The 13,590-nt window shown below is 41.9% G+C and overlaps 2 protein-coding genes across 4 annotated transcripts in view; one reads left to right on the forward strand and one right to left on the reverse strand.

The window, feature by feature from the left end:
• Nucleotides 1-9,199, reverse strand: part of ddah1 (dimethylarginine dimethylaminohydrolase 1) — an 87,527-nt gene extending 78,328 nt beyond the window's left edge. Inside the window, exons 1-2 of one of the 3 annotated variants that reach the window (XM_086270038.1) lie at nt 8,856-9,199; nt 1,709-2,035 (exon numbers count right to left, since the gene is read on the reverse strand). In XM_086270038.1, the coding sequence (XP_086126164.1) occupies nt 1,709-2,002 (294 nt within the window). In that variant the 5' untranslated portion in view covers nt 2,003-2,035; nt 8,856-9,199. Of the gene's footprint in view, nt 1-1,708; nt 2,595-8,855 lie in introns of those variants that run through there. The other 2 variants (XM_086270037.1, XM_086270036.1) reach the window with 2 other exon arrangements.
• Nucleotides 9,200-10,250: 1,051 nt separating this feature from the next.
• On the forward strand, nt 10,251-13,165 carry ccn1 (cellular communication network factor 1). Its single transcript, XM_086270035.1, has 5 exons — nt 10,251-10,521; nt 10,721-10,955; nt 11,294-11,638; nt 11,750-11,955; nt 12,078-13,165. The coding sequence occupies exons 1-5, from the start codon at nt 10,474-10,476 to the stop codon at nt 12,378-12,380; spliced, it is 1,137 nt and encodes a 378-aa protein (XP_086126161.1). The 5' UTR covers nt 10,251-10,473; the 3' UTR covers nt 12,381-13,165.
• The last annotated feature ends 425 nt before the right edge of the window (nt 13,166-13,590 follow it).

The raw sequence follows: 13,590 nt of genomic DNA on the forward strand, positions 1-13,590 counted from the left end.
GGTGATACGTGTGCAGGAGATACAAGGAGCAGAGCATTTTGTCCATTTTTTAAAACCCTATAGCTGTGTTAAAAACAGAGCATTACACTGGGAACGGTTGTTCAGCTCCATGTATATATAAAGTCCCAAAATGACATTACACAGAAAAGCTTCTCATCTCTGCACGCACACATAAACAAGCAGAAACATTCCTTTATCACTCACTGCCAAGCTGCCACATAACATTAACTGTGGAACAAAAGCTTTTCTGCTCCCTTTAGTGTGGAAAGCCATTTGTTGATTTTTCACAGCGTATCCTACGGCCCACGGGGCTTTAACTCGCACAATCATAATGATGTGTCATTTGCGCTGAAAATTATATCTCATTACGAATATAAGTATCCAGTTCAGCCAAGTCATTTATAATTCCACCCAAGACAGGAGTCATTTACTCATTAGAATCCATCTGTGGCTGTTTTGCAAACATTTATGTTCTTATATCTCAGAAGTTTCCAAAATTTTTTGCTTTTTTCTTTTAATTAATGAAACTTTCCCATGAGCTGAACACAGGCTGGACACCAAACCGCTGCAATTTTGTGTATGAAATCTAGAAGAAAAGAAAAATCACATTTAAAGGTTATAAAGTATCACAGTGAAAGTGCGCTGATGGCTTTGGAACATGTTCACGCAAATATAATGGGCAGTGCGCTCAACATAAATGAAATGTGGTGGTTGAAGGTAGCAGCGCCGAGCTTTTCAATCAATATCCCCGCCGCCAGTGAGGCCGGGGACCATTAGCACCAGTGAGCCAAGCAAAGTAACTCTGATGTGAAATGACAGGGGCTTTCACAGAAACCATCCTACCATTTCCCTCATTGTCATTCACACACACATAAACACACACACCCTACATTTCAGCCAGCCTCACTAGGCAACCAAGTGCACTCATACTGTTGTCTTGTTTCAGAAAAAATGGATTGATTGATTCATTTCTGTGGAGTCCTAAATTCACCTCCCCCTTGCTCTTCCTCTTGACATCTCATCAGACTCCTAATCAGCCAGAATCTGAGCTACTTGGCTTCTAGGATGCTCTGACATTAATGCTCTCCATACCACAGAAACAATATGATGTTAAAGTTGGCAATACATACTAAAAGTGCATGAACATTCAGCATCTCAGTTCTTTTTAAACTGTCACTTTTTTATATAGTTTTTGTAGTGTGCTATGTTAAAAACAAAAGCAGCATTGTCTTTAATATGGGCGTTGCCTCATATAAGTAATGAGCATAATTCCTGTTTAAAGGCTGGTGCACAGTGCACTGGGTTAATATGTGTTGCCTAGTATACATACAGCTGGTTTCACGTATAGCTTTGAATAGTGCAGCTCTTTTCCAGGCTGTAAAATTCAAAATCTGAATCCAAGCTTGTTTAAGGATGAATTAAATACTACACATCCGATTTTATTTAAGTTAATTAGAAACTGACTCATGCTTACGTTTTCGTTGATGTTATTAACTGGTAAAAATATATGTTTATAACCCACCTACGTGCTGTGACCCTCATCACCCACTTGTATATCTTGATGCCAGTGCATCCAGCTGCTTATTCCTGCAGCTTAACTGCATGCCAAGTGAGCACAGCGGACAAAGGAGGCGGGAGGACGCCTTCCTTTCCACTTTCACATCAAACTTTATTTTCGTCGTACTGAATCATGCTGACACTGCCCTACCTCTCCTCTCCTGCTCTCAGCCCCGGGTCTGGTGATGAGCGCCGTGTCACCGCACACCACGGCCGCGTCCTCCACGAACACGCAGTCCGGGAGCGACTCGTCCGCGGGGAGCTCGACCACCTCCAGCCCGAGCCTCGTCCTCAGGACCTCGACGTAAGCCTCTTGCTCCTTCACCGCCTTGGCCAGGTCCACCTCCGTCTGGCTGCTCCGCAGCGCTTCTTTGGCCAGGGACACAGGGATTCCCCGAACGACGGCGTGGGTGTAATGACCGAAACCTGCCATCAAACCAGCCATGTTTTGCGTTCCCTTTACTTGGCACGTTCAAATCTGGAGAAAAAAAAACACCCTGAGAGACAACTCGGCGAATGAATGAGAGAGAAAAATACTAGAGTCAGCTGACTCGATAATTCCTAGCTTGCTTATTTGTTCCCTGTTAGTTTGTTGGGCTTTTATTCTTTATTTACAGTAGCCTGCTGCACACAGTGTCAATCAGCCCTGCTCCAGTCTCCAGGCGAGCGACAGCGCTTCGGTGACGCGCACCGACCATCACGTGTAGCCTGAGTCTGTCAGCCCTTAGCCAGGCGCTCAGTCCAGGACCCCATGAGCCTATGGCTCAATCAATTATCCACTGGATCAACAGAGCAAAACCTGATAGTAAAACCCGAGTTAACAGTCTATTCAAATCATTAACAAGGAAAAATACAGGTTCCATATCTCTGTAGGGACAAATCAGAAAACAAAACAAAAAGGGTTTGTTAGATTTTTTTTTTGCCAAGGAAAATGCAAAACACTACCCGGATGTAGCTTTTCAGTTATAGAAGGACATTCATTTCCCTTCATATGTGGTTGTAAATAATGCTGTGGACTGTTGGCTGGTCAATTAGAATCAGAATGTCTTTACTGTCTTTGTCACAGGTACAACGAAATTAAAAGTGGTCTGCGATCAGTGCATCATCCATAGAAATATAAAAATATAAATAAATAATAAAATGAATAAATGGAATACTTAGACCAGGGGTGGGCAATTCCAGGCCCCGAGGGCCGGTGTCCTGCAGGTTTTAGATCTCACCTTGGGTCAACACACCTGAATCACATGATTAGTTCGTTACCAGGCCTCTGGAGAACTTCAGGACATGTTGAGGAGCTAATTTAGCCATTTAAATCAGCTGTGTTGGTTCAAGGACACATCTAAAACCTGCGGGGACACCGGCCCTCGAGGCCTGGAGTGCCCACCCCTGACTTAGACCATTTTAGCTTGTTGGTGTTCCTGTTAATAACACATTACACTTATGTGGGGGGACATTTCACAGGATGCAGTCCTGTGAAAAACTATGTCCCATACTTCCAGGGTAATTATGAGGGTAATCAAATTTGATTCGCACTTGATTTGATGACCATCAGCAGAGGTGACTGCCTCTACAAAAGCAGACGTTCTGGCTGCTTGCTAGCTTGGAGCATTCAGGCCAATGCCGCAATTTTCTCGGAAGTGGGTATCCTGGAAAATTCACTTCAAGGTCAGACAGCGCAACGGTCAGAGAAACTGAAAACAAACAAAAATAACAAAACTAAATCCAACAGTCACGTCTCAGACTCAGTCAGCATGTGAAATGTTAAAGTTCATTATAGTACAGGAATGGCTCATTTGGACCTGGACACCTTGCAATCACCAAGGTGGCTATGAGCTCCTCTGTATAACAAAGTATTCTAGAGTCAAATGTGAGGCCATCTATGTGACAGCTAAAGTTTGCCTGAAATTGGGTCATTCAAAGGATAATGATCCCAAGAACAGCAGCAAATCTAAAACAGAATGAAAAACAAAAGAATAGAGGTTTTACAGTGTTCAAACATCAACCTGACTGGCAGGACCTTAAGAGAGCTGTCCATAAACATAAACCTCAACGCATAGAAGAAACAGTGTAACAGTGACGTGAGACGCAGAAAACGATTACTCCAAGTTATTACCGTAAAAATTGGTTCTAGGAACTACTGAATTATGGAAATGCTGTCATTGTTCACCACTGTATGTGGTGTTATTTCCTCTGATTATGATCCTCATTGTGGTAAATCGATATTTATATTAAACCTGCAGTAACTACTTTATGACTCCTCTTGGTGGTGCTTATCAAAGGAACAAGCAGAAAGTGAAGGTTAGTTAGTTGCACTGAAAAAGAGCATTTAGCATTTAATTTGGAATTTAAATGTAGGAAGAAATATTAAAAGCACAAAACTTTACTTGACTTTACTTGTCATCAATAAAAAAGCAATAAATAGTTGATCATCATGCCTTGAATGAAGAAAAACAAGCGTCTTTACAACACTGATGAGATTGCACTGACAGATTGATAATAAGTATTCCCGCATCTTCACATTTTAGGTGAAACAGCTCCACAGTGTAATGTCAGAAGAGGAGCTGCCAACAAAGTAAGGAATCTCCTTGACCTCAACACTAAGTTTGGTAATGAAAAAATAACTGTATCCCTGAGAAATACATTTCACAAAAGACCTTCACTACAAAAAGAATAGCGTGTGGATCTTGATAAAACTGGGAACATAAAGACAGATGAGTAGCAGATATCTATTTGATTCCCACACCATTCCAACTTGGGTCAAAATACATTTCGAAATGAAGGAAACGTGTGCACACCTTCATTCTTGAACTTGATATTCTTGAGACGTGTATCTGCTTTCATCTTGGCAGACTTGAAACAAATACTGCACACATAACTCAAAGGGAAAGACTATAAATATATAAAAAGAGAAGTTTGTTGTATGATATGTAGGGAAAGAAGGATTTGAAAGGAAGCTCACTGTTAAATGTGTATGTATAGAAGGAATGGTGCATGGGTGGAGGTGGGCTGGTGGAGTTGTATTCCCTACGGTGCCATCTAAGGAAGGTTCTGGGCCCGGTGAAGCTGTCTGAATGGATGGAATGTTTCTTCAGACGTCCCAGAAGCACATTCTTCCACTGCGGGACCTGGGTTTGTCTTTTCTTGTTCCAGATTCACTCAATTATCCTCGACTGCTCTAAACATTCCAGTACATTCCAGAAGCCCCGCATTCCTTCTTCTTTTTTCCCCACCCCAGCCAGGATCACCAACCACCACCACACTTGCCCAGCTTTAACACCTGCCCCCACTCAGACTTCTTTTTTTCCCCTTCCCCATCATTCCTGATCGCAGATGGACGTGGCACAAAAGAAAGCCTCTTTTTTCTCTCTCCAAGCTGAGGAATTTGGCTTACTTTAGACGAAGGAAAGCCCTCATACTTCAGGCACACCTGGCTGGTACAATGTGCAGCTATATAATCAAAATGGTGAAAGCAGACACGGATCTGAAGCGGCACAGCGGGCTGCGGAAGCAGTTATGATTGAACTCATCATAAGATCGTAGATGTCTGAAGTGACATGCATGATTACACAGGTGATCGAAGGATGTTTCACTCTCTGTGCCTAATTACAGAGAGTAATATAAAAAAAATTAAGTAATAGGATAAATTTCATACATAAAAATTGATCATTCTAGAAGAACAGCAATGGATATTCTATTTTACATAGCAGCTATACGAGTTTCCTGTGAATGAAACCTTTTAAACAGCATCAACAAGCCAAGTTTCACTGAAAGAAGAGGATGCAGTAACATTTATCATCATTTACTATAGTTAATCGACCATATACAGGCACTTACACCCACAGTTGAGCACAATCAGCGTATTCAGGGAATTGGCCTTGAGATAGATAGATAATCCTTCAGGTATAAGTAATTGCTATTACACCAAATGTGTATTAGTTCACAGCCAAACATTGTTCCTAATAAATTTAGCGATGACTTCTACACTGGTGTAGGAAAAGACCCAGACACTCTGTCTGTTTGCACAGAATCTGTTAACGTTATCCGTCATGTTCATTACAATCAGAGCAGGCAGGTTGAGCAAAATCAGACACACCAGTACATTTAATCTCCTCATCGCGCAACAACTCCTGGAATGCACTAAACCTCAGAGAAATGTTAATGGAGCCAAGTATCAAAGAGAATTTTTACCTTGAACTTGTCTTAGCTATAATTAATTTAAGATGAAATGGAAGACATGTTTCCGTGTTATCAGATGTTTTATGTTTTTTGGACAAACAGGAGGTTCCTCTTTTGTCATTTGCTGACAGAGCCAGAAGGTTCTTAGGACTGCTGTGGAAATGGTCCGACTATATTTCAAGATTAGCATGTTCTCTGGCTTTGCTGGTTCACGCAGTAAATAACATTTCAACAGGAAGCAAAGTACGAGTATACAACAACGGGAGGAAAGCAAAGCTGGAGTTACTGTAAGTATTCAAATAGCCACTGGGGAAAAATGTGTGTTTTCACGCAAAACTGATGCGTCGCTGATGACTAAAAAAACAAGAATGCAAAAGACGAAAGATTCCTCCCATCTTTTACCAAACACAGAAATGCATTTGGATGTGCAAAGGAAATGACCTGTTATGGGCAACTACGTGATAATTAGCACCCTCGGTTTACTACATCTTTGTGCAATGTGAAACTACAGCAGATTACAGAATCAGAACATATTTCAGAGCACTAGTAAGCAAACAACAAAAAAGGAAAGCACAATCCAAATTATCATCAGACCCAAAATGAAATTATCTTTCGAAAAATATCCTTGAACAACACCGTAGTGAACACTGTCTGTGCCAATATAACAATGATATAACAGTTAAGCACTTGAGGTCAACCTTCACTAAGCTGATTTCCTTCTTAATGAATCAGGAAGTCTGGTATCACAAAGTTACATCAGAAATTCGTGTGAAAGTGTGATCTCATGTGTTTGTCTTCTTGTGAACTTGTCAGATTTATATTTCTTCAGAACTGGACTCTGCGTTTTAATTGCTTGCTTAATCTAAGCAGCCATTCATATGCGAACAAGCTGTAACTCATCAAATTTCCTGCTTCTCCGTGAGCTGACAGAAGAAGGAAATGTTGCTAGTACAAACTGCATGCTAGTTATGACATCTGTCTTGGCTATAGTACAATGGAATCTGTTGTTTAAACATGTAGATCCTGGTCCATCCGTGTCTTAAACATAAATAAGGAAGCTGAGGGCTGCCACCCGTCTAGACTTCCTGAAGGTCATGCAGTCCTGATGGGTTCTGATAATGGGCTTCCGTCACATTGAGCCTTGGAATCTCTCAAGCATTGGTCAACGTTGAAACTGCTTAGACTTCCCAGCCAGAGGCTTTGAAGTCGCTCAGATGCAGAGCAGTGACAACAATCCAATCATCGATTCTGTCAAGAAGGAGAGCGAGTCCCTCATCATCACGAAGGTCAAAGGACCGTAATGTGTGCTGTTTGCGTGAGGGGCTCTCCGATGGCTTTAGTGGAAACTATTTGGCAAGGGCAATTACAACAAAAGACGCACATCCAGCTTTTGGAATGTTTCCTAAAATGAACGGGGAATAATGGAATGAATATTGCTGCGTGTTATTCTCCACTGACGTAAAATGAAAACACTGCTTCCCATCATTGTAACACTGGGACGGATGCAAACATGCTGTCATACACACACAGAGGTAGGCATAAAACCATTACAACACTAAAGGACAACTGAGAAGTGGACAATCAAACAAAGCAATAATATAAATGACCATTAAAGGAGTGTTCTCCCACTTCAGTGTTTATTTTTACATACATTTGTGGAATTAAATGCACGATTAAGCTTAAAAAAAAATCAACTTTCCTCATCAAGCCTGCTTAACACACTGTGTCTTTATCCGGCCTAACCATGCTGGACGTGTGTTAGAGGGTCTCAGTGTGGGATATCTACGGTTGTCCTGAGAGGTCAAATGCACTGTAACTTAAGAAAACATCAGGAAATTTAAAAAGAAAATGACCACAAAAGCATACAAAACACAATGAAAACAGAAAAAATACAACAGAAGTTGACAAAAACACAACAGAAGGAGAAAAATAAACAAATTCACAAAAAAGTACAAGTGAAATGTTTCAGTGGAGACAACGTGACCAAACAGCTGTGGGAATAACAAGAAAGGAAAACATGCAAAGGTTTGCCCCTTAAAACGCTTCAAGACTTATTGGATTTGTAACATGTGTTTTAATCACACAACTCATATAATATTGTGCATGTTTGATGTTAGCTACCTACTGTTTGCTTGTCACTTCTGCAGCTGGTCCATCAAATTATCTCCCCAAAATCACTTAGATTGTTTTTTGAGTTTTTTCTGAGCTTTTGCTGCATTTTTCATTGTATTTCTCTTGTTTTCCTAAACTTCACTTGTGTTTTTTTCTATTTCTATTGTGTTTTATTTGAATTCTGTTGCGTTTTGTGCGCTTTTTGCAGCATTTCTTACCATTTGTTTATTCAACTTCCGTTGTGTTTCATTCAAATTCTACTGTGTTGTTTTTTTCTATTTCTATTGTACTTTATTTAACTTCCGTTGTGTTTTTCCGTGATTTTGTAGCTGTTTCTAAATTTTCAGTGCGTTCTGTCAGGGCCACAATAGAAATCTCCCTTTAAAAAATTGTATAACTGCCACAAAAATAGAGACCCATTTTCATAATACAGCGTTGCAATGCACACAGGAACACTACACATGTGCTCACAAAGACACACCCCCTATCCAAAAAGGCTGCACCCACACGTCCATCTCCATTCTGAATACTCACACAGACGTGAGTAAGAGGCTTCACGGACAAGGACTGTTATCACATGAATACGTCCTCCTCTATTTAAAGATGGTTTGACGTTTGGATTCTGGTCAGTCTTTAAATTATAATAATAAAAAAAATGGTCATCCACCAGTTATTCCTTACACATCACCATCTAGTGTCTTGAATTGGAATTATAAAAATATGGCCACAAAAATAACAACCACTACAATCAGTCCACGTGGGGAAACCTATAGGCTATTAAAAGATCTTTTAAAAAGTGTCTCTTGCGAGAAAACAAAGAAGAAGACGCTTTACCAAGGGTTATTTATTTTTGTGGCTGGTTTTTTTTTTTTTTTTAGAAGAAATGTATCTGCTATGTTCTATTATCATATAAAGGGGATTTTATTCTGAGGGTAGCCACCAATGTTAGGCTCACTAGAGGAAAATGAAAATCAAAACAGAACAAAAAAACAAAGGAAGTCCAAACTCACCGGAGAGGCTCTTCAGCCGTCTTGCTCAGTGCTGCTGTCTCACTGTACCGTTATGTAAAGTCTACACATAAGGCTACAGGGAAGAGGGGAGAAGTGAAATGTCCGATCCTTACAAACACAAACTCTTTGCCCTCATGCAAAAAAGAAAAGAAAAAAGAAATCCTGTTTGGAATCTGCCATCCCGTCGTGACAATAACAACGGTTTATATCTCGTCTTTACGCATTTCGCTGCCACCTGGTCAAAGCTATTATAACTCGGAATCATTTCAAAACTCAGGTGGAAGAGACTTATTGAGACTCGTGTTGTTAAAAACTAAGACAAAGACCCAAGTGTTTGTCTCCCCCCACCAAACACCACTAACATCACCGCATCTCTTGCGGAAAATTAGATCACTTCACCTACAGCAGGACCCACTTTCTTTCTTCCCCCCACGAAACATGATGGACACATTGTGTGAGTGTGTAAGGGGGGCAAAACTGCTTCAAAGGATGAAAGGAAAAGGAATTTCCCTGCATGAAGAACATATTTAACAAGCCTTTATGCTGTCAGGAATGCTGGCCAAGGGGGAGAGAAATATGTTAATAATGCAAGCTACTGCCATACCAAATATGGCAATATTGTTACGTCTGAGCTCTGGTGCGCATCTGGTAATGCTTAGCTCCCCTGAATAAAGGCACCGGAGAGCCAGAAATAGACTGTTCAACGTATTTCTGCCTACACCTTTAAGAAAAAAGCTCGTACGGTTATTTTAAACGTGTTCATCGTCTTGTAAAAGTGTATTTAATCAACTGATCTGCGCCTAATTACTGTGTAGGCAAAAGCATGCCTGACACAGTAATCAGCAACAGTCGAACATGTTCAACTGCATAACTGACACTTAAATTGATCCATAATAAAGTTTTGTTCAAACTTCTGATCTGATCTTTAAGTCTTGGGATGCTATTTTGGGGATATTCTGCGACATGGCATTCTTATATGAAGACAAGTGACTCTAAAATTCAACGGCTGACACTCACACACACACACACACACACACACACACACACACACACACACACACACACACACACACAAAAGTGACAATAAAGCATCTCAAGTTCACCACTTCAGAAAAAAAAACCCAAATGAAGCTGATGTGATAGACGTGAGGGGCGAGCAGAGGAAGAAAATGAAAGGGGGGATAAACAAGAAGGGAAAAATGTGAGACGGAAAAGTGTGTTCAGATGGGATCCAGGGGGGAAAAATCCATTTGGGAAAGAGAGAGAGAAAAAAAAGAGAAAGGTTTAGACAGGGTGGAGCTTAGGTCTTGGATGGAAAATGCGCCGAGAAACATTCCTGGCATAGTTTGGGAACAGTTCAGCAGGCAGGCCAGCGACGACGTCAGCTTCTCACTATAGTATAAAAGTACAGAGGTGGCCGGACCTCAGCAGACTGCAAGCGCTTCACTGAGAGCTTCTTCTACTCTAAAGGAGCCTCTGACGATAGAGACTACCAGCAAAGACATTAAGAGAGACAAACGGCTAAGAGAGGGAATACTTAAGGACTCCTCCGAAGACAGACTTTTCCTTACACCGAGAGCAGGATTCCTTTTGAACGCGCACAAGAAATTTATCCAAGATGCTGGTGCTTACTGTTGTCGTTGCCTTCCTCGGAAGCTTTAACCTGGTGAGTCTCCCTCTCTCACTCTTCACTGAAATATAAAGAGAAACGTTTTGCGGTTTTAATTCCCTACATTTAGTTAGAGAGAGGAGAAGCTGCTCTTTTGAGACTAAGTTTATCTTGTTGTAAGCCATTCTATGTCGCTTGATTTTAAACGTTTCTAAAAGATGGTTTTGTGTTTTTCTTTTCTTTTTTGGTTATACAGGTCCTCTCCTCCTATTCCTCCACCTCCTGCCCCTCCGTGTGTGATTGCCCTCGGGAGATGCCCCAGTGCGCACCCGGCGTGAGTGTCGTCCTGGATGGCTGCGGCTGCTGCAAAGTTTGCGCCAGGCAGCTGAACGAGGACTGTAGTCTGACCGAGCCCTGTGACCACACTAAAGGACTGGAGTGTAACTTTGGGGCCAGTTTTGCTGCTGCTACTACTCGTGGCATCTGCCGAGGTATGTATAAAGATCATCCTCCTCCAGATGTGCATGCCTCATGACTTAGCCTGAAGACTTTTTTTTAATAAGAGGGATTATTATTCAAGAATATGGGAACCTATGTGATTTCAACACTATGGAATGCAGCTAGGAGGAAACTAGTCTGAACCTCAAAGCACAGGCAGCCCACTGTGGAGGGAAAAAGACTCCTCACAGGCAGCCTGAAGAATTTCACAGTTTAACTGATCCTTATCTGGCAGCCATGTGATGTCTTCAGCAGACTTCTTTGAGCAAAGCAGGAAAGAATAACATTCCTCACCCTCTGTTTTTTTCCTTTTTCTCCCCGCTTGCTGCAGCCAAGTCAGAGGGCAGACCATGTGAGTACAACAGCAGGATCTACCAGAATGGAGAGAGCTTCCAGCCCAACTGCAAACACCAGTGCACATGCATTGATGGGGCAGTGGGATGCGTACCGCTATGCCCGCAGGAGCTCTCTCTTCCCAACTTGGGCTGTGCCAACCCCAGGCTGGTCAAGGTAGCAGGCCAGTGCTGTGAAGAGTGGGTGTGTGATGACAGCAAGGAGACAGACACCCTAGAGAAGATCTTTGGCAAAGACTCAGTGATGAAGGATTTGGAAGATGATCTCACCAACAGGAATGAGCTCATTTCAATTGTCAAGGGAGGGCTGAAGTCCCTACCAGGTAAGAAAGCAGTCTTTAATTCTGAAGGTTTTTCTTCTGGGTTCAACTGAGATGGTAAAATAAACTGCATTCAGATTCACTAATGTTTTCATTGCTTCTTTTTAATCATAGCATACAGACCACAGCCGGAAGTCCACCACATGTTCGAGAGCCAGAAGTGCATCGTTCAAACCACACCCTGGTCCCAGTGCTCCAAGAGCTGTGGAACTGGCATCTCCACCCGAGTCACCAACAACAACAGTGAATGCAAGCTGGTCAGAGAGTCGAGAATCTGCGAAGTGCGGCCATGCACCCAGTCACCTTACTCCAGTCTGAAGGTAAGCTCGAGCCAGCTAGCTGAACCAATCCAATGGAAGCACGCATGATGCTGAAGGTATGCTACAGCTGGGTCTCAGTGCGCAACTGACAATTGTCGCTCTTGTGCCCATTCTTCTTGCAGAAGGGAAAGAAGTGCAGCAGAACTAAGAGATCGAGCCAGCCGGTGAAGTTCACCTACGCCGGCTGCTCCAGCCTGAAGAAGTACAGACCCAGGTACTGCGGAACCTGCATGGACAGCCGCTGTTGCAGCCCCCACGACACCAGAACCATCCGCGTCAAGTTCCGCTGTGAGGACGGCGAGACCTTCTACAAGAACATCATGATGATTGAGTCCTGCAAGTGCACCTACAACTGTCCCCATGCCAACGAAGCCTCCTATCCCTTCTACCGCCTCTCCAACGACATCCACAAGTTCAGAGACTGATTGGTGAGGAGCAGCCAAAACCCCTCCGCGAGAGAAAGAGATCAGCAGCAGCAGCAGCAGCATCATTGGCAGCCAATGGCAGTCTAGATGAAAGCAGGGGTGTAAATAGACCACCAATCAACTACCAGCTTCTTGTTGTAACGAGATTCCCAAGGAATTGTTGGCTTACATCATGAGGACTTAATGAAGTGCACTGTTTGCTGTGACTCAGCATGCCTAATATGAACTGCTTCGTATTAATTGGAGCATTTGAAGTAGCTTCGTTAAGGAGCAAGATGTAATTAATATTTGTACATTAATCTTAGTCGCTGATATCGATTCACTGTGTATATTTTGATCCCGTACACCAGACATGACCCAGACTGTAGACTTGTGTGTGTATATGTAGATATGCACATGCGCAACTTCAATTAGCATTATCATGTTGTATCTTTGGTTGTTTTTTTTTTTTAGAGAAAGAAAAAAAAGACACCAGACGATGAAATGTAAACTCTCGACTTGTTTAACAGGCGCGCGGTTTCATTCCTTCCTGACGTGGGCATTATTGTTCATGTTTTGTGGCAGCTATTGACCTCCCTTCATGAGAAAAAAAGAAAGAAAAAAAGACGAAGCGAAACATGTCAAAGGATGAATGAATGTTTTTTTTTATTATTATTGTTATTAATATTATTTATCAAAATAAAATAATGTAGCTACTTTATTTGGATATTATGTGTCATACTGGAATAAATTGTAAAATGATTTAATTTTATATGCTACAATAAAACTGATTTATTTATATGAAACACGACGAGCCCAGAGTCGAGTCTGTTCAGACTGCACTGCGGGACGGGACAAACAAACGGCGCACCGGGGATATTTAAGCCCTCTGTTATATCATTCAATAGAGCCAACAGATTCTCAGACAGACACCGAGCGGCTCGTTCTGCTCTTATATAACACAACCTTGGAGGCTTGCTCTCCTGACTTTTTGTGCTTTTGGAATGCCATTCTGCAGCGAGCTAGTTTGCTTTCATTTGATCTGGCTAAGCCACACACTTGACCGATTCTGAGAAGAGGAAAAAAAAAGATTAAGTTCATGAGTAGCAATGAGTATGGGAGTATGCCAAGAATCTTAAGTGCTGCGCTGAATGGGCTGGGATTAGACACCATGCAACAAGGACAATGGAATTATTGTATATCATGAATACATTCCCAGTTACCCTTTTCT

The sequence above is a fragment of the Aulonocara sp. 'chitande type north' Nkhata Bay genome, linkage group LG17, assembly GCF_057382095.1.
Source record: "Aulonocara sp. 'chitande type north' Nkhata Bay isolate Kocher_YH1m ecotype deep benthic linkage group LG17, A_spYH_male_GT1.1, whole genome shotgun sequence".
Lineage (NCBI taxonomy): Eukaryota > Metazoa > Chordata > Actinopteri > Cichliformes > Cichlidae > Aulonocara > Aulonocara sp. 'chitande type north' Nkhata Bay.